Genomic DNA, 21683 nt, shown 5'->3' with positions numbered 1-21683 from the left:
GTCATACCCTCATAATGCAAATGCTTTACAACTATACTGTGTTATTTATGTCCAAATTAGTTTCATGTTTCTCTAATAAATCTTACTAAGCAAGTCAGAAAATATGTTGACATTGGTAACTTTACCTTATTGGTAAATCATTATGAACCATAAGATATAGTCCCTTCTGTCCCAGCCCTACACACTGTGCTTTCCCAGATAACTTACTGCAAGCACAAGAGATAGGACTATAAAGTGCGTTGTCATATTTGATCCTTACAACTTAGCTGTGAAATTGGACAATCAGACATAATATCCCATGTTTTACAAATGAAGAGCCTAAATGGCTACATGACCTTACAAAAGTTCCTTAAACTCTCTGTGCATCAGTACCTTTGTCATGGTACTTGACCTACATCATGCTGTTTTGAAAAGAAATGTCATCTCTGAGCTAATGCATGCAAAGACTTTAGCACAGGTTCTGACGCATACTAATTATTCAATAAATGAAATATCATTTACTCACATGATTGCCTAGAATCTCTGGGTTATTAACTTGTAAAGTCAAAATCAAAATTATTTGTGTCTTTTGACTTCTAGTTTGGTGATCTCCAGGCTCCTATTTCACCTAAGAATACTACAAGGGGGCTTCAAAAAGTTTGTGGAAAAATATAATTAAAAGATCATGGAATTTTTCCACAAACTTTTTTGGGTCCTTTTGTATAATAAGGAGTCCTGTTGTGATGTAAGATAAGCACTGAACTAAAAGGTAGGTTTGAACTGCAATGTCAGCAGTTCAAACTCACCAGCCACTCCTCAGAAATCCTACACAGGGTCGTTATAAATAAAAACTGACTTACCAGCACTAAACAGCAACAACTTACATGATAAAATCCTCTATGCGCTCCCTCTTGCTTATTTTTCTAGCCTTATGTTATATAACCCCTTACTCTCTAGCACTCCAGCCAAGCCAGGCTTCTGGCTGATGATCTCCAATGCTCTTCCAGTTATATAATATGTTTATGTTTCTCTGTGTTGTTCTCCTGCCCACCTGTGAGCTCTTCCCCATTCTTTAGAACCCAGCCTAGGTAAAAAGTGGGGAAACTTTTCTGTCCACAGGCAGTTGGGACCCTCTACCTCTCTTTTCCATAGATTTTCATTTCTTTGCTGAACTTGTATCATATTACTAACAATTTGCTTCTCTGACGTGGTGCTGTAAGATAAACACTCAACTGCAAGGTCACTTTCAATCACAAGGTTGATGGTTCAAGCTCACCAGCTGCTCCTCGGAAACCCTATACAGGGTCACTATGAGTCAGAACCAACTCAACAGCACTAAACAACAGTCCTTCAAGAAACTATACACTCCTTAACGTCAGGAGTCAGTTTCACTTAACTCTGCTGCCCCCTATGTCTGTTCTTAGGTTAATAAGTGAATTGATTATGCATTCACTTTTCTCCCTGCATCATGTTATCACATATGCTCAGGATGGCTTTGGCAAACCATGCTTATAGTATGAACGCAAAATAATGCCTGAGAAACATTTAACTGAGCGTATCTGGTTCCCTTGGTTAAATATTGGTTCCCATTCCCAGTGAATGTTTTCCTTGTTCACCTGATGATGGACAAGGCAGCTAGCCAAAGTAGGAATCTTTCCACATTGTTCAACTTTCCAACAAGACTACCTACTTTTCCACCCCTCATTCACTATCTACCAGCTACACTGACTTTCTTTTAGTCTCTAAGTGCACCAAGCTTTTTCTACCACGTGGTATTGCATGTGCAATATTCTGCTTAGAAAACGCTTTCCCTGCCAACCTGACTCACTCTCATCCTTCCAGTCTTTTAGATACTACCTTCTTCCATGAACAACTCCAAAAACTAAGTAGGTTTCCTGTTAGTCTCCGTCATAACTTTCTGATTATTTCCTTCAAGTCATTTTTGGGGTCACAATTTCTATCTATTTTAATTACTTATTTGCTTACTTTTTTTTTTTTTTTTTGGTCTATTTCTCATGTTGTGTCTAATTTCCACGAGGTCAGGAAGCACTTCACAATAATTGAAATAATCAAGAAAAATATTAACACAGTGAGCTCAGATGTTATGTATCAGGGTGACTGTCAAAGATAGAAGTAGTCTTTGAGGCATTGTGGGATGAGCTAACTGCAAGATCGGCAGTTCAAAACCATGAGCCACTTCTTGGGAAAAAGAGGAACCTTTCTGCTTATGTAAAGATTTATAGTCTCAGAGACCCTATAGAGGGTCACTAGGAGTCAGAATCAACTCGAGAGCACTGGGTCGGTATCAAAGATTGCTTTTTAGTAAACTAAACTGCTGCTATGCTGTGGAGTTGATTCCAATTCATAGCAACCCCTGTATAGGTTTCTGAGGCTGAGAGTCTTTACAGGAGCAGGAAGGATCATCTGTCTCTTGTGGAGTAATGTGAACTAAGTTAGTTCCCACAGTAGAGCCTTTACAAGGAACCAGCCAGCCAGAGTCAATCAGCCAATCCGTCTGTGATCACTCACCCATTATTTGTCAAGCAAACTTTGTAAGCTAAGAGAGATTTTGTTATTGTTGAGTGCAGTCAAGTCAGTTGTGACTCATGGGACCCTGTATAGGGTTTTTGAGGAGCAGCTTATGGGTTTGAATTGTTAACCTTTCGGTTATCAGTCCAGAGCTTATCCTACAGCGCCACTCCAAGTAAAAGTGGTGGTCTGGTAAATAAGCCACAGCTTCCCATTGCTCTTAGGATATGAAGGAAAGCCGTATGTAATTTAGTGTTCAGACCCTCTAGTCTCAGGTGACTATTTCTTGTTGAGGCATCCCTGGGTGATGCAAACAGTTTAAGCACACAACTACTAACAAAAATGTTGAAAGAAAAGACTAGTGATCTACTTCCATAAGATCACAGCCTTAGAAACCCTATGGAGTACATTTCTACAAGCTCCCATTATTTCTTTTCTCTTCCCTAAACAAATCCAAATTTTCCCAAATGAATGTGTCCGTTAGCCTGGGCCCTTTATTGCCAGGCTGGTGTTGCAAAATATCACTGCCTTCCCTCACTTTTCCAGGACTCTTGTGATTTTCTATAAACCGAACACATGAAAACTCACATTTTTGCCATGAGTGTCCTAATAAAGCCTGGAAGCTCTTTCTGTGAATTGATTGCAGCAGTTCTCAAGAAGAGTCAGGTGTGTTTACTTCAGAGACTGTGGTGGTGGTGGTCATGTGCACTGGAGTTGGTTCCCATTCATAGTGACCCTGTACAGGGTTTCTGAGGCTGTAAAGCTTTACAGGAGCAGAACACCTCATCTTACTTTCGTGGAACTGCTGGTAGTTTTGAACCGCTGACCATAAGACTAACAGCCTGACTCATAACCACTACTCTACTATAGCTCCTGGTAACCTTCATAGAATGGCATACCTCCTGGTAACCATCATAGAATGGCACAACTCCTGGTAAACATCATATTTGGTTACTATAGAATGAAAACCTTTTCTTGTCTTCTTTTTAAATTGTGATTTAGTAAAAGTTTACAGAGCAGATCATCAGTTTTACATTCAATAAATCCTACATTTGGCTTTGTTACAATGATTGCAATCACTCCATGTGCCATCAGCTTATAGCATTAACTTTATTCACTTTAACTCTTAAATTCCTCCCAGTGTCTCCCACTACCTTCATCTTTCCTCTGCCAATCTCCCTCTTGTTTTATATCGCCTGCCCTGTCACCCATGTTAACATGTGTCTACCCTCTAGCCAGTGAATAATTTTCCTTCGCCCCCCTCCCCGTAACCACCATAGACTGTTTCTTTAATCAAGGAAACCTTTTTCTAACTTTTAACAGCATTGGTCTCGTACAAAATTTGTCTTATTTTGAGGACTAATTTCACTCAGCATCATGTCCTCTGGGTTCATCCATGTTGTGAGGTGTTTTGCAGATTCATCATAATTTTTTCAGTGTTGTATACTATTCCATTGTGTGTATATACCAACGTTTGTTTAACCATTCTTCTGTTGATGGAATTTTAGACTGTCTCCATCTTTTTGATGTGTCTCTTGTAGACAATGTATTGAAAGGTCCTGTTTTCTTATCCATTTGACTTCTGTCTCTTGGCTGGTGCATTTAATCCATTGACAGTTAAGTATAATTACGGAGAGGTCGGAAATGATTGCTCTCATTTTGTTGTGTTTTTCTTGTGGTGCTGCTGCTTTCCACGTAGTTTTCACACTGAGTTCATTGTGTGAGTTCAGTTTCCTTTCATTTTCATTTCTGTTGTGTTAATAATTACTAAAACTTTCTAATTTTCTTCTTTATTTTGATGTGAAGGTGTATTGATTTTCTTTACGGTTAACCTGTAGTTTATTAATTTTGTCCCATTTAAAACAGTCTGGTTTATCTTGAAATCTACTGGACTTGCATGCCATTTTGAAGTTCTGTATCTACACTCCCCCCTCTTTTGATTTTTAATAGGCTTCATTAGAAATTTATATCTCTGGTCCCCTTTTTTCAGTCTTTTAGGTTTGTTTTACTTTGTTTCATATTAGTTTGGATACTTCTATATATGGATTGAGTTCTGGGTGGTGTTGTCATGTATGTTAGTCTTGGGTTATCTGTTGTTGTTGATTCTCAGTCTAAAGAACACCCTTTAGTATTTTTTTTTTTAAGTTGGTCTAGTTATTACAAATACCCAATCCATGGTATTTTCAATAACCTCATATGCATGCAACCAATCACTAGAGAAGGATATCATGTTTGGTAAGGTGGAGGGTCAGAGAAAAAGAGGAAGACCCCCGCAGCAAGATGGATTGGCAATATGGCAGCATCAATGGGCTCAAGCATGGCAACAATAGTGAGGTTGGCCCAGGACCAGGCAGTGTTTCGTTCTGTTGTGCATAGGTCACTATAAGTTGGTAGCAACTTGATGACACCTAACAACAACAACAACAACAATTTGAGGGACAATTTTTATGGGTATATGATTCTTGGTTGGCAGTTCTTTTTTTCAGAGTTTTGTGTATGTCTCCCTATTGCTTTCTTGCTTGAATGGTTTCTGTTGAGAAATCAGAGCTCAGTTTTATTGGTTCTGTATGAGCGTGGTTGGTGTCTCCCCTCTGGTGGTAAAGAGGAAAAACACCCCCCACCATACCAACATACCCACACAAGAAAACAAAACAGAAAAAACCAACTAACAATGAAAAGAGATAAAGAACCGATGTAGCTGTTGGACCCGGGGAAGAGAAAACTCGGGGGGGCTCCTGCCAGCCACAGAGCTCTGGAGATGAGGGCAGGAGGATTGTAACAGTAGAGTTTCTAGCCCTCAATGGAGTTCCTAGAGACCTAGGCGTTATCTATATTCAGGGCACTCAACATGGAAGTAGATTGTCACGGCATTTGATCGATCTGGTTTGAGTGTCTATTAGGACCACAGGGCATCTGGAGGGCGATTGGTTATGAGGGCTCCTGCTAGACTAACGCTGATCTGGTGGCTTGGTGTGTTATGTAGGTCTGTAGCTGAGCCTGCCTGCATTCAGGCCTAAGTGGTGTATCCAGACCCTGCCTCACGCTGGCATGACTTATAACCAAACAGCTCTGAATGCCCAAACAGCTAGGTCTGCACTGGAGGTACATGAGGTTGGGAGCTGGACACAGCTTTGGTCACCAGGGGGCCATGGAGAAAAATAAGGTATCAAACCTTTCCTATTGCCTGTGTCAATCTGCACTGCCAGGCCACTTTCTGTTGCCAAAGTTGCTTTCAAATGTTCAGGATGACTCACGCCTTACCTGTCCAGCCTTGCACCAATCTGTCTCTCTCATTTGTCCCTGCTCAGCTTCTCCCAGGAAGCAATCACATCTCTTCTCTAACCTTTCCTTTGAAGTTCAGGGTTCCAGTAGTTTCATGTGTGTCTATTTCATTTGGTCTCTTGTATCTTCTGAGAAATATTGTTTCATTTTCCATGGCATTTGAACCATTTTACAGTCCTACCAGCAGTTTAGGGGGTGTCCTATACTCTTCATACCCGCTCCAACATTTGTTTTTTTGTTTTTATGAACTTTGCTATTAATTCTATTAATGCCGGGGTAAGATAGTATCTCGGTGTTTTGCTAATGATCATTTGCTAATGATCATGAGCATTTCTTCATATGCTTGTTGGTCACCTAAATGTCTTCTGTGGTGTCATGCCCTCTGCCACTTTTGAATTAGATTATTTGTCTTCTTTTTATTAAAGTGCTTAAGTTTTCTATAAAGTTTAGACAATAGTCCCTTGTCTGATATGTCATTGTCAAAAATATTTTCCCAGTCTGCAGGTTCCCTTTTTACTCTTTTGGCAAAATCGTGTGATGCACATAAGTTTCTACATTTAGGAGGTTCCAGTCATCAAATTTGTCTTCAACTGTTTGTGTTCCTGTCTCTTCATTCTTCATAGTCTAAGACTTACACTTAGGCCTTTAATCCATGTTGAGTTCATTTTTGCATATGGTATGAGATATGAGCCTTGTTTCATCCTTTTGTAAAAAGATTTCCAGTAATCCCAGTACCTTTTGTTGAAACGACTGTCTCTTCCCCATTTAATGTAGTTGGTCCTTTGTCCAAAATCAAGTGCACATTGTTGTTAGGTTCCACTGAGTCAGTTTCAACTCGGCAAGCCTATGCACAACAGAATGCAACAGTGTGCCATCCTTATCATGTTTGTTATACTTGAGCTCATTTATGCTGCCATTGTGCCAATCCAGCTCGTTGGGGGTCTTCCTCTTTTTCACTAGCCCTCCACTTTACGAAATATGATGTCCTTTTCCAGGCACTGTTTCCTCCTGGTAACGTGTGAAGTATGAGAGATAAAGTCTCACCATCCTGGCTTCTAAGGTGCATTCTGGTCTACTTCTTCCAACACAGATTTGTTTGTTCTTATGGCAGTCCATGGTACTTTCAATATTCTTTTCCAACCCCAGAACGCAAATGCATCAATTCTTCTATGGTCTTCCTTATTCATTGTCCAACATTACATGCATTTGAGGCATTGAAAATGCCATGGCTTGGGTCTCGTAATGACAATAAATAAGGGAGAATGTATTGCATTAGACAAATCTGCTGCCCATCCCCCCCAAAAAAAGGGGTGTTCAAGAGCAAAGATACCAGTTTGAGAAATTAGCTGCACCTGACTTTGGGTATTGTTGACACTTTCACAATGTTAAATTTTCCTGCCCATAAGCCTGGTATATTCTTCCATTTTTATAGATCTCTTTTTGTGGTTTTCTTTGTGTAGGTCTTGTGTTTCTCTGGTTAGATTTATTCCTGATTATTTCATCTTTTTCTGCTCCCATAAAGATTTGCAGCCTCGGAAACCCTATACAGGGTCACTATGAGTTGGAACCAACTCAGTGGCACCACATTTCATCTTTTGGGTGGTGATCACAAATTGTGTTGTTTTCCCATTCAAAGCTCTCATTATGAATATAAAGGAATCCAACTGCTTTAGTATATTGACCTTGTACCTTGCCACTTTGATGGATCTTACAGTGAGCTCCAATAATTTTCTTGTGGAGTCTTTAGGATTTTCTCAGTTTAGTATCATCTCATATGCAAATAGACAGCTTTACTTCTTTACCAATTTGTTGTTAAGTGCCGTCGAGTCAGTTCCAACCCATCGCAACCCTGTATAGGATTTCCAAGGAACTGCCGATCCTGTGGTTCAAAGTGACCCTGTGGTTGAGCACTTATCCTACAGCACCACACCAACTTCCCTTTCTTGTCTTATTACTGTTGTTAAGTGCTGTTAAGTCAGTTCTGACTGATAGCAACCTTGAATAGCATTTCTGAGCAGCAGCTGATGGGTTTGAACTGTAGACCTTAGGGTTAACAGGCTAGTATTTATCCTACAGCACCACACCAGGACTCCTGTCTTATATAGCTCTGTACAAAAAAATGAAGCACCAACCATTCATCTTACAATCTTTCTACTCAGTTGCATTCAATAATCCATTGCAATGGCCACACAGAGCTCATATACCGTAATCGCAGTTATGGGGTTTATTAGGGAAGTTAACAGGTTGCAATACAGAATAAGAAAGTGCTCAGGGCACAGTTCTTCTAGTCAGCTGCTGATAAATATCTACAGGCTATTCCACGCCACTATAAGCCTCAACTTGAAGGCACTCGACTCTAGACTCTAGCTCCATTGCAAATCTAGCTCTCCCAATTCAATGCCAGGAGGCACCACACTCTACAAGCAAGCTTCCTGCCCATAGTCACTTAGCTGTATTTGCTCTGTGGACTGGGACGTCCACTGCTCTGTCTTGCACTCTCATTCTTGGTTGTGCTGCTGTGGTTCCTCTGCTATTCCTTCAGTTTCACAGCTTTCTGTCCTGGTGTCAAAGGTTCAATGCACAGAGATTACAGGGTCTAAGGATGTATTCCACTCCTGGCTATCTGATGCTAGTGAGATGCCCACTTCTGCTTCTGAGATGGCTCAGTTTAAACCCTTGCTAGAGTTCCATGTTTTTAGAATTGTAATTAAATCTGCTAACAGCCACAGCTGAATGATGTCATCTTATTGGTATCTTTTCCCCACCCTCTCTTACCCAGACCCAGCAGGGCAGAAATGTCTGGTGGGAGTTACAGACTATGACTAGAAGAGACATTAGATAATTCACTATACCTCAGGCCATCTGTGCCTCTTCTAGCCATTGTCCCTTTCATATATGATGGATTAACTTTTCCCATACCAGTCATTTTAACTGAGTACACCCATGAAAATTTATAACCTTTCAATTTCCCTTTCTTGTCTTATAACTGGCTAAGACTTCCAGCACAATATTTAATGGTAGTAGCAATAAAGGGCATCCTTGTCTGGTTCCTGTTCATAAGGGAAATGGCTTCAATTTCTCTCCATTGAGTAACATATGGTGGTTGTTGCTTTTGTATGGTGTTGGTGGTGGTTGTGTGCTTTCAACTCAGTTCCAATTCATAATGACCCTTTATGGGCTTCAGAGACTGTAAAATCTTTATGGGAACAAAAAGTCTCATCTTTTTCCTGCAGAACAACTGGTGGATTGTAACTGCTGAACTTGGTTGATTTTGTATGTATGACATAATTATGTTCTTTGATTCCTATTTTGTTGAGTGTTTTGTTTTGTTTTGTTTTTTTATCAGGAATGGATGTTTGATTTTGTCAAATGCCTTTATTTCATTGACTGTTAGGATCATGTGGGTTTTTTCTCTTTCTTTTCTTTATGTGGTGGGTTGCATTATTTTTCTAATATTGACCCATCTCTGCAAACCTGGTATGAATCCCTCTTGATCATGATGTATTATTATTATTTGCTATTTTTCTGTGTTCCTTTGGCTAGGATTTTGTTGAGAATTCTTGCTTCTATGTTTATGGGGGATGTTGGTTGGTAATTTTCTTTTTTAGTGATGTCTTTACCTGGTCTTGGTACTAGGGATATGCTTGCTTCATAAAATCGATTTGGGAACTATCTCTTCTATATTATGGAATAATTTAAGTAGAATTGGTGCCAGCTCTTCTCTGAATGACTAGTGGAATTCACCAGTAAAATAATTTAGGCTCAGACTTTTTTTTATGGGCATTTTTTAATGACTTGGTTAATTTCTTCTTTTGTTATAGGTCTGTTCAAGTTTTCTGCTTCAGTTTATGTTAGTTTAGGTAGGTTATGTATCTCTAGAAATTTGTCAGTTTCTTCTAGGCTTTCAAATAATTTGAAGTACAATGCTTCATAGTATTTTGTTATTGTCATTTCTATTTCCATTGGTTCTGTTGTGACATCACCCATATAATTTCTTATTTGTGTTAATGTTATCATCTCCTTCTATTAGATTGCCAGTGGTTTGTGTATTTTATTAATGCTTTCAGAAAGCCCCTTCTTGTCTTATTGATTCCTTCAACTTTTCTGTTTTCTGTTTCAGTTATTTCTGCTTTAACCTTTATTATTTTTCTTCTGACTTTACTGCTGTTGTTGTAATTGTTGGAGTCATTGAGATAAGGTCCTTTCTCCATTTTGTAGTGTGAGTTTATTGCTATAAATTGCCCTCTGAGCACTGCTTTTGCTATGTCCCAAAACTTTTGGTATGCTATGTTTTCAATGTCATTTGATTTAAGGAATTTTTTATTTCAGTTTTTGTTTGTTCTATTATCCAGTAGCTTTCAAACACGGTGTTATTCAATTTCCACATATTTGACTTTTCCCCTTGATCTCCCTATTTCTTGATTTCTAATTTTATAGCATCATGATCTGAGCAAATGCTTTGTAGTATTTTGATGGTTTTAAATCTGTTGAGGTTTGCTTTGTGGCCTAACATATAGTCTTTTTCAGAGAAGGTTCTACGTGCATTGTAAAAGAGTGAATACTTTGTTGTTGTTGGGTTGAGTGCACTGTATATGTTTATGATGTCTAGTTGATTGTGTTATTTAGCTTTCCTGTGTCTTTGTTGAGTTTCTTAATAGTTGTTTTGTCCTTCATTAAAAACGGTTTATTAGAATGGCTTAATATTATTGTGAAGTTGTCTATTTCTTTCTTCAGTTCGAGGAGAGTTTGCTTTATGTATTTTGAGACTCTTTCATTGGGAGTATAGATATTTATTATGGCTACTGCAATATCTTGTTCAATTGTGCCTTTAACCATGATATAGTGCCCTTCTTAGTCTTTTAGGCTGTTTTTGTTTTGTTTTGTTTTGTTTTGCCTTAAAGTCTATTGTATTAGAGTTTAATATTGCCACTACTGCTAACTTCTGACTGCCATTTACTTTATTATTTTTTTTCAAATCCTTTGATGATCTATTTTTGCCCTTGGTCTGTAAGGTGTGTCTCTTGTAGACAGCAATTTGACGGACCCTGTTGACTCGTGTATTTTATACATTTACATTCTATGTAATTATTGAAGTATGAATTAATTGAGGTAATTTTATTTTTTGTTTTTTGTTTTGTGGTGCTGCTGGTTTCTTTGTTATACATTTTCTGCTTTGAGGTCATTTTGTTTGTGGGTTTTCTTTCATAATCTGATTTTCCTCCTTTTAATTTTCTTGTGAAGGTGTGTCAATTTCCTTTGAGGTTGCCCTCAAAGGAATTTATTAATTTATTAATTTCTTCCCCAGTTTAAAACAGTCTGTATAAATAATTTAATTTTTGCTAGCTGTACTTATAATTAAAGGAATTAATCTTAAATATAAGATGTTATTTTATAGAGCTTTCTTTTTATTGAGCCCTGGTGTGGCACTCTCAGATAAGCACTGGACTGCTATCTGCAAGACTGAGAGTTCAAACCTGCCATCTGCTTTCCGAAAACCTTGTACTGTGTTGTTATAAGTCAGGCCATCTCGATGGCACTCAACAACAACCTCCTTATTATTAAACAAGAGCCTTCTTGTCCCCCTCACTTTGCTTGTATTAACATTTATGCTGTTTGCATACAGTTGATAAAACAGAATTAAATATGTGTCTTTCCCAATTTATCAAGATATACCTTACAGTTCTCTAATATAAACAGGTGATTAATGCTGTCTACTTTGCCTCTTGTTAGACTGTATAAACACAGCCCAGCTGTATTCATCTTCCAAAATTAAAATATATGGACTAGCTTTTCTCCATTTAGCTTTTTCTAAAATTTCTGCAAGAGGATGCTCATGTTACATTTAAACATCAGCTTTACAGATTTCTCTTTGTTTAGCTATTAGTCCCTTAGGTATATGTCTGTAATCAAAAGGAGGTCAATTGTATCCAAATCAAAGTATGCTAGAATGTCTCTGGCATAAATCTTTCCCTAAAGATTTCAGTCATGGTACTTCAGGACAGAGAGAAAAAGTACTGTTTTATCTAAAAGTCTGAGAATTTAATTCATTGAAAAAATTAAGTACTGAGTTATCCTACGGAGAGTTGTGTAAGCATAGAATCTCCATGTGAATCATCAAAATTCTTTCTTGTTTTCTTCTAACTTTAGATAGCACTTGAGCAATCACAGACAAAATATTGCTATATAGGAACTCTAAGTAGTCCCCGGCTTATGACAGGGTTCTGTTTCGATTATTCTGTCATAAGTCTGTTTGGACACAATATCTCTTTTAATTTTAAAATTTTCATTATTGTTATATTTTATTATCAGTATCTTTATAAATTTGATCTATATGTATCTTTGTAGGCTGGAAGCATATATAAACTTACAGATATATGTTATTACATAGATACATAAAAAATTATGCAAATCACAAATTTTACTCCAACAATGTAAAACAGTTGAATGGCATTGAATTGTCAGTTCCAGAAATAATTCTACTTAAGTAAGGTTTTGGGTCACATGGATTATCCTTGGTAACAAGATGGCCTTTCTAGTCAGAAAATGAGTGAAAGCTGTTTCTATGGTCTTTTTCACTTGTTCTTCATATATTTCACAGAAGCATCTCATTGCTTCCCCAATCTGCCTATCAAGTTCGGCAAAGCAATCGGCATTTGAGTCCATGTTTTCAAGCAACTGAAGCCTCTGATTTAGTTTAGAAAACTAAATTTATACAGCAGTGTTTTGAATAATGTAAAACTGAACATATTCTAATGAAATCTGAGAATGATTGCTGCTGCTGTTCAATGCCATCGAGTGGGTTTCGACTCATAGCAAGACTGTATGTGGTTTCTGAGGAACGGCTGGTGGGTTTAACTGCTGACCTTGGGGTTAGCTGTCCAGTGGTTATCCTATATCACCACACCAGGACAGTAAATGACATGCTGTAAAATTGTATATAGTACGTATTATGATTTTACAATTTTACAGCATGTCATTTACCGCAGCGAGTTGTAAAGAAAAAAGGACAGTCTTAATTCAGTTCATTACAAATTGAATATGTGGTAAGTTGAGAACTACTTGTATATTGATGCTATTAATTACTGCCTCTATTGCTATAAACCATAAGGAGGACTTACAAAGTAAAACTCAGTTTGGACATTGTATTGTTTTCCTACTATCCAATTAATTTCAGAAGTAACTTAGGACCAGTTCTTGGCAAAATTAAAAAGTAGACAGAGGACATCTTTATCTATTTTTATCTCAATTAGTTAATCTTCTGAACATCCATGTTGTTGTTGTTGTTAAGTTCCATTGAGTCGGTTCCAACCCATAGCATCCCTGTATAGGGTTTCCAAGGAGCAGCTGGTAGGCTTGAACTGCCAACCTTGCAGTTCAAATGGCTTTGCAGTCTGGTGCATTAACACACAGCACCATACCAGGACTCCATGAACATTTATACTAACAAGTAATCATTTTGTTTTATCCCCAATGTTGTTGTTAAGTGCCATCGAGATGGTTCTGACTCATAGCAACACTGTAGAGGGTTTCCAAGGAGCTACTGGTGAGCTTGAACTGCCAACCTTGCTATTCAAAATGACCTTGCAATCCAGCGTATTAACCCACAGTGCCACACCAGGACTCCTCTATTCCCACTTACTTTGTTGTTGTTTTTAAGTGCCATCTAGTCCATTCCAACTCATGGCTGGTAGTTTCGAACTGCTAACTTAATATGGAATACTTCTTAAGGGTATCTATATTTTACTTGGCCTTTGTATTAAACCAAGGAACCCTGGTAGCATAGTGGGTTATGCAATGGGCTGCTAACCGCAAGGTTGGAAGTTCAAATCTACCCATCACCTATGGGAGAAAGATGAAGCCTTCTACTCCAGAAAAGATTTACAGCCTCAGGAACGGTATACAGAGTTGCTATGAGTCAGAACTGACTCAGTGGCACACCACCAGCAGCAGCACCACCAGCAGCATGTATAAAATCAGACCTAAATAGGCTTTTCTCTTGATACCCAGAGGTTACACGTCATCACAGTGAAAATGAGTACAAATGGTGTCATGCTGAAGGCTGGTTCCAGGGAGGCATTCCTCTCTGACTGTTCAGGTTGCCTAAATCAGATGTTATTTAAAATCATTCCACTGCTGAGCAGAATTTTATTGACTACCTCTTATGTGTAAATAAGCATAGCGAATATAGACAATTTTCCCTTCAGTCAATGTATCTGTTTCAATATGTTTGATTTGCTTATCATTATTTTTCCTCCTTCTCTGTTTTTATTTTTAATGAATACTTCAGGCTGGTGGTTTGATGCTTGTGGCCCCTCCAACCTAAATGGAATGTTCTATAATGCTGGGCAAAACCATGGAAAACTGAATGGAATCAAGTGGCATTACTTCAAAGGTCCCAGCTACTCCTTACGTTCCACAACTATGATGATCCGACCATTGGACTTTTGAAAGCACAGTGGCAGATGCAATTATGCAAACAACAGAGAAATCTGGGAAAGTGACCAGATGAGAAATTCTTGAAAATGCCTGAAGCAAGCAATATTGTCTCCCCTTCAAGCAACACGTAGTTATGTGAAGTCATCAAAGGTCTTGACTGTGGATTGGGGACCTTTTGAGTTCACAGAAGTCTCTACATGGGGTCACTGTGTTCACATGGCATGAATCTAGAGCACGCCACCCCCCATCATGCTTTTAAAGGGAAGAAACTGCTCAGCTCTCTGTACTTCAAACTACTACTGGATCTTACTTTGTAACTATGGTAGCCAGATGATGAATATAGTTTATTCCATGTAAAACTTAAGAAGGCGAAAAAGAATGAGGAGAAATGGATATACATGAAGAATAAAAACAGGCCTTCCATAATCCTTTGGAAAAGATATATTGCACCAGGAAATGATGTTATTTCTATGCAAACCTACTAACTAAATAAATTTATACTGTTGCACAATCTCAATAAAAGTCTAGGTTGAATGGCAATGCCCTCTGAGTTAATTAAATGTTAATGGATTTCAGAAACCTATTTTCATTGTCATACTCAATAGCTGATTTCAGTTAGCCCATCTTCACATTTAAGTCCATCTTGGTAAACCATAATGAATTACATACAGTACATGAAGAATAACTGTGTGTGTGTGTGAGGTAAAAACACACTCCATTATTATTTTTGTTATTTTTATATATGCTTTTCATTTACAAGATGGACATAAGTAAGGCTATCTGAGGTTTAATAAGAATTGCCTGCCTCCCCACACAAACCCCATGTTGCAGTTTTCATTTACTGTAAAAACTGATATATGAATATATTTATAGCCTGAGGAAAGTTTAAAGAATGTGAAATATATCATTACATTGTTTTTAATAATATACATGCATTTAATATTTCCTTTGATACTATATAGGAAAGCAGTATGTTGAATGTATTAAATTGACATAAAAGCTTAATTGGAGCAGTTCATTTTTCAGTATCTTCTTGCATGTAGTCACATAAGTTTAACGTCATTATTTTTAAAATGGCTTTAGATTTTCAATTCTTCACTGTTATTTCATGCTAATTTAATTTTTGTTAATTAACTGAAACATGCTCACCAGATCCATCCTGTTCCAATTTCTATAAAAGATACACTTTGAAGTCTATGAAAAATTAAGAATTATGAATCTCAATGTATATAACATGTTTATATTCATGGTAAACCTAATAACTGTTTAATCTGGAATAGGCAATGGTACCCTTAATTGATGCAAATAAAGACAATTTTTCAAAGATACCTATATTTCTTTATGGAATACATTTACTATTACTGTTTTTCTCCTATAGGCTTTGTTTTCTTAGGCTATTTCTGATTTTTGAAAATTATTATTAGTGGACAAAATTGGCAAAACTATGTATTCTATGTAAGAGAAACATAAAAACGTATTCATAGTCACCCAACTAATTGATAAAATTATAAATGCTATAAATATCTTAATGAAAATATTCCTATGGGAGAATCCATTTTGAGTCAAGACTTGGGCACACATTTTTGTGGCTATTGAAGTTATTGCGGTTTGTGATGAAACAGCGCTCATTGCCACTACATTCTTGAGGCTACAGGAGTGAAATTTTGTCAAAACAGAGGCTGCTAGGAGAGAATTAAAATATAAATTGTGTCTGTTTTTCTAAAAAAAAAAAAAATTTAATGTTCAAGGAAACAATACAAATTTCAGACTTGATCTTTTGACCTATTTATGTCTTAGTGGGTTTCCTCCATTTGAGATAATAAAGCTATTCATTTTCAGAAAAGATTTTGTAATGTTTACTATCAAGTTTTTATATTTTTGTGTCAATATACAACTCTGTTTTGCAGGTATTACACAATGTCTGTATTCTTGATAGGTCCTTCATAGCCCCTGCTTCTTAAAATCTTGATCATTTTCATTTAAGTAAAAATAAGTGTTTGTTCTTTTGTATTTCTAATGACTTAACTTTTTTTTTTTTTTTTTTTTACAGTTTGGAAGACAGATTAGTTCCTAATTTGTATTGAAAAATAAAATTACATTTTTAAAAAAAGCATGATATTTACTGTTTTGTTACTTGATTTTGAAAAATGAAATACTGTTTTCAATTATTTATAATAAAGCATTATAAAATGGCTTATGTACATCATACAAGGCCTCCATATTTGCTGCAATTTAACATGTATATCCTTTGCATTTAATTATTTCAGGATAAGATAATTAGGTGTTAGAATTTTGTCTTTACATTTTGATTTCAATAAAATTCATGTGATCTCTATGCAAATGTCTTCACATTGATCACATTATTTGATTTAAATAAAACTGACAATAAAGTATTATTCAACTTTATCTTATTTTCAATAATGTTTTTACAAAAGTTGAAATTAGAATCTGTGGAAGTGTGCAGTCTCTGAGCGGAAAGGAGACTAAATGAGCTAAAGCGTCCATCTTTGAAAAACTTCCAGCCTGAGATGGAAGAATAATACTAAATACCCATTAGTATGGTAGGTCCAAGCTGTAAGCCCAAGTCCCTGCTATATGGTTATCTATTCAGCCAAATTTTACATGCTATAATATCATATAAGGAGACGTATAACAGTACCTTCTGCAAACTCTGAATGTGGAACTAGAGAATATATGTTGAATGCCTGAGATTGGCATGAAGCAAAACAGGGACACCATAAAAGAGACACTGCACTACACATGCCTCCTGCCTCCGATCCCACAGTAGTCTTTGTTTAGTCCTTGTAAGGAAGTTTCTTGCTTTACCCCTTTAAGCCTGCTCCCATGGCCACCATGTTAATCAAACCCTCATTAAAACATCTACTACATGTTCAGGAAAGACTCTCTCTCCCGTCTCCCTATCTTATTCACCTGATTAACATGGCCACATTATTCTTCCAAAAGACAGACTTCCAAAAGTATTTCTTCCTGGCTCAAGTCCTTGAGGTATTTTCTCACTACTTCCTTCATGTGAAATAAGCATGTCAGGCTGGCTCAGCCTTTATCTGCAGGTCAAGATGAAAAAGCCTCTGTGGTAGACTGAGTGAATAAAAAAAAGCAAAACAAAAATCTTCCTCTTTCGGTATCCATGCCCCTTACATTGTGACTTTGTAGCTTCTCCCAAGAGACCCCCAAGGAGTTCTACTAGTGTAGTGATTATGAGTTGGGCTGCTAATGTCAAGGTCAAACTACCAGTTGTTCTGAGGGAGAAAGATGAGGCTTTCTGCTCCCATAAAAACGTAAAGCCTCGGAAATCCTATAGAGGGCTGTTATGCGTCAGAACCAACTGCATTACACACGACCACCACTACCACCAAAAGACCACAGCAAACCTACAGAGCAAAGTAGAGCTTCCCCACATGGTTTTCGAGACTGTACCCCCTTACAAGTCTTTCTCCCTTGAAATGACAGGTAAGTTAGCCACCAAGCACTTAACCACTGCACTATCAGGGCTCCTTTCCCATAAAAATGTAGTCTACTTCCTCTTGAACCTGAGCTGCATAAGGACTGGCTTTGGCCAATAGAATTTCACAGAAATGTTGACTTTTCAGTTCTGACCCTGCCCTTAATGCTCTTGAGCTCCACCTTGTCCCTTTCACTGCAAGGCAGCCTGCTGGAGGAATATAAAGCCCATAGGGTAAGTAAGACCAGGCTCAGCAGATGTGATCACCCTGTCAGCAACCACCACCTGACCTGCCAACTACCTCCAGAGAACATGAGTGAGTCCAGCTGGAAACAGCAGAGCCCAGCTCAGCTCAGCAGAACTGCCTAGCTAACATGCATCATAATAAAACCAATACATCCTGGTGGTGGTTATTTTAAGCTACTACATTTTGGAGCGACTTGTTAGAGAACATTACTGTAACAATAGCTGACTCATACAAAATGCTATAGTCCATTACAATTTCTTGTTCCTCTGCCATTTCATATATTATCCCCTTTACCCAGAACAATGCTTCTCAAAGTGTGAAGTAACCACAATTTGAATTAGACTCTCTAAAGATAAGGCCTAGGAATTTGCATTTTTGCCTCCTCCAATCCCACATCATTGATTCTTACCTATCCTCAAGTTTCATAACTTGTTCTCTTCCTTCAACTCAGATCAGCATATGTTGTTTAACATATTTGTTATTGTTGGTAAGTACCATCGAGTCAGTTTCTACTCATAGCAATCTTGTATAGGGTTTCCAAGGAGCAGCTGGTGAGTTTGAACTGACAACCTTGTGGTTCAAACTGACCTGATGGTAGAGTGCTTATCCTAAAGCACCACTTTCCTTAATTTTTGCAATGAATTTCCATATATAATGGCATCTAAGTTTTATTTAGAAATTTAATTGAGAGTTTATAGAAAGACAGAGGAGAGACTGCAAAGCATAAAGATGTCAAAAAGTATGAAGTTATGGGGAACTCTAAATCATTCTGGATGAATTGGCAGTTAAGGTTTGTTCAAGGGAGGGATGCCAGGAGACAAGGGTGGAGATGGGCCAGATACAAAAATATTTTTAATCATGCTACTCAGTTAAACTTTATCTTCCTGCTAAAAAGACAATGAAGGGTTTCACAAATTCCAGAAAGACTCCAATTGCTGCAATTACAAGATGACCTGGAAAGGATTAGACTAGAAAAGTTTGGACCAGTGAGGAAACTATTACACAGGCCTGTTATGATGAAGTCCTGAATAACAGAAGTAGCAGGAGGAATGGGCCAGGGAAGGCTGGAGTTTCTGATATGTTAAAGAAAAAAGGAAAAAAAAAAAAAAATGCAATGACTTAATGGAGGGAGGAAAAGTGACCAAGATAATTCCAGATTTCTGTCTTTTGGGGAATGTCTAATGCGTTAATTTCTACATGATGACTTTGAGATACTTGTAATTCAACTTTACAGTCGGAAGTCCTGGTAAGGTGCTGTGGGGTGATGTGCTAGATTGCAACGTCATTTTGAACCGCAAGGTTGGCAGTTCAAACTCACCAGCCACTCCTCAGAAACCCTATACAGGATCACTATGAGTCAGAACTGGTTCCACAGCACTTACCAACAATAGGAATCTAAACTCAAGTAAAACGAAAGTGGAAGAATTGGTGGGGTGAGGATGGAGTGGGGGTGGGGTGGGGGGTGGGGGGTGTCATCAAGTTGGTTCTGACTCATAGTGACCCTATGTAGGGTTCCCAAGGTTTTTAATCTTTTATGGCAGGCTTGGGCTCTAAAAAAATAAACTGATATTAAAATTACTAGATGATAGGATTCTGTTATTATCCTTTTTATTTCTGTTGGTTCTGTTGTGACATTACTCATATTGCTTCATATGTGTGTTATTTAAATCTTGTTCTTTTTTTGATGTTGTTAGATTTGCTAATGGTTTGTCAACTTTATTAATCCTTTCAAAGAACCAACTTCTTGTCTTGGTGATATTTTTCTATTTTCTAATTCATTTATTTCTGTTCTAATCTTTATTATTTATTTTCTTCTAGTGAAGGTAGGCTTCCCTTGCTGGCCTTTTTCTAATTGTTGGAGATATTGTGTTAATGTGTTGATTTGTATACTTTCTTCTTTTGGGATGTATGCATTTATTGCTTTAATTAGCTCCTAAGCACTGCTTTTGCTGAGTCTCAAAGGCTATGGTATGTGATAATAACAGAATACCATTAATAACTGTACTTTAATAAATTTGAAAATCTAGAAGAAATGGTTAACATTTTAGAAAAACACAACCTACCTAAACTAAAACAGAGTGAAGTAGAAAACTTGAACAGACCTATAACAAAAGAAGAAATTGATCAGGTAACCTAAAAACTCCCAACCAAAAAAGTCCAGCCCTAGATGGCTTTACTGGTGATTTTTATAAAACATTAAGGCTAGATCAGACACCAATTTTACTTAAACCATTCCAGAACACAGAAAAGGATAGAAAACTCCTGAATACATTTTATGAAGCAAGCATAACCATCATACCAAAACCAGGCAAAGAAATCACAAAAAAAGAAAAGTATACACCACTATCACTCATTAATATAGATGTAAAAATTATCAACAAAATCATAGACTATAGAATTAAGTAACATATCCAAATATAATACATCATGACCAAATGGGATTCATACCAGGGATGTAAGGATGGTTCCTTTTAGAAAAACAATGTAATGTATCATATAAATAAAAAAGGAAAATAACCACATGACCATATCAATTAATGTAGAAAAGTCATTTGACAAAACCCAACATCCATTCTTGCTTAAAACACTCAGCACAGTAGGAATGAATGGGAAATTACTCAACAAAATTAAGAGCATATATATAAAACCAACAGCCAATATTACTCTCAATGAAGAGAAACTAAAAGCATTCCCTTTATGAATAGGAACCAAACAAGATGCCCTTTATCATCTCTCCTATTCAATATTGTGTTGGAAGCCTTAGCTGGAGCTATAAAGTAAGAAAAGGAAATTAAAGGCATCCAAACTGGCAAAGAAGAAGTAAAATTTTCTCTTATCTTCAGATGATGTGACCCTATTATAAATAGCAAATCCCAGACTCAGCAAGAAAATTATTGGAACTCACTGAAAGATATAGTAAAGTGGCAAGGTCCAAGATCAATATACAGAATTCAGTTGGATTCGTCTGTACTAATAAAGACAGTTCTGAAGAGAAAGTTAGGAATACAATTCCATTTACTATAGCCACCAAAAAGGCTAAATACTTAGGAAGAAATCTAACCATAGAAACAAAAAACCTATACAAAGAAAACTTCAAAAACACTACTACAGGAAACCAAAATAGATCTACAAAAATGGAAGAATATACCATGCTCATGAATACGAAGACTTAACATGTGAAAATATCCATACTAACCAAGCAATGTATAGACACGATAAAATCACAATCCAGATTGCAACATCATTCTTTTAAAGAGATGAAAAAATAGAACACAAACTTTATAAAGAAAGGAAAGAAACTTTGGATAAGTAAAACACTGCTTAAGAAGAATAAAGTTGGAGGCCTCCTAGTCCCTGATCTGAAACCTTACTGCACATCCACAGAGGTCAAAACAGCCTGGCATTGGTGCAATGAATGATACATAGACCAGGGGAACAGAATTGAGAACCCAGAAGTATATCCATCCACATATAGCTGATCTTTGACATAGGACTAAAACACATTAATGGGAAAGAGATAGTCTTTTCAACAAATGGTGGAGTTACTGGAAATCCACTTGCAGAAAAAAAAAAACAAGGCCCATTTCTCACACCATATACAAAAACAAACTCACCATTGACTACAGACCTAAACATAAAACCTAGACCTATAAAGATCATCAACAGAAAAATAGAACAAACCTAGGGTCTCTAATACATGGCATGAATACTCTATCAAACATTACTGAAAACATGCAAACAGTAGAA

General features: G+C 37.2%; 1 protein-coding gene across 2 annotated transcripts in view; it reads left to right on the top strand.

Moving 5' to 3' along the window:
- Nucleotides 1-14586, top strand: part of ANGPT1 (angiopoietin 1) — a 427423-nt gene extending 412837 nt beyond the window's left edge. Inside the window, exon 9 of one of the 2 annotated variants that reach the window (XM_006830637.1) lies at nt 14078-14586. In XM_006830637.1, coding sequence (XP_006830700.1) covers nt 14078-14238 — 161 coding nt within the window. In that variant the 3' untranslated portion in view covers nt 14239-14586. The remainder of the gene's footprint in view (nt 1-14077) is intronic. The other variant, XM_006830638.1, reaches the window with a different exon arrangement.
- The last annotated feature ends 7097 nt before the right edge of the window (nt 14587-21683 follow it).

Source organism: Chrysochloris asiatica, unplaced genomic scaffold, assembly GCF_000296735.1.
Source record: "Chrysochloris asiatica unplaced genomic scaffold, ChrAsi1.0 scaffold00001, whole genome shotgun sequence".
NCBI classification, from domain to species: Eukaryota; Metazoa; Chordata; class Mammalia; order Afrosoricida; family Chrysochloridae; genus Chrysochloris; species Chrysochloris asiatica.
Note: the sequence above shows the minus strand (reverse complement) of the source record. Positions and strands in the feature narration are given on the sequence as shown.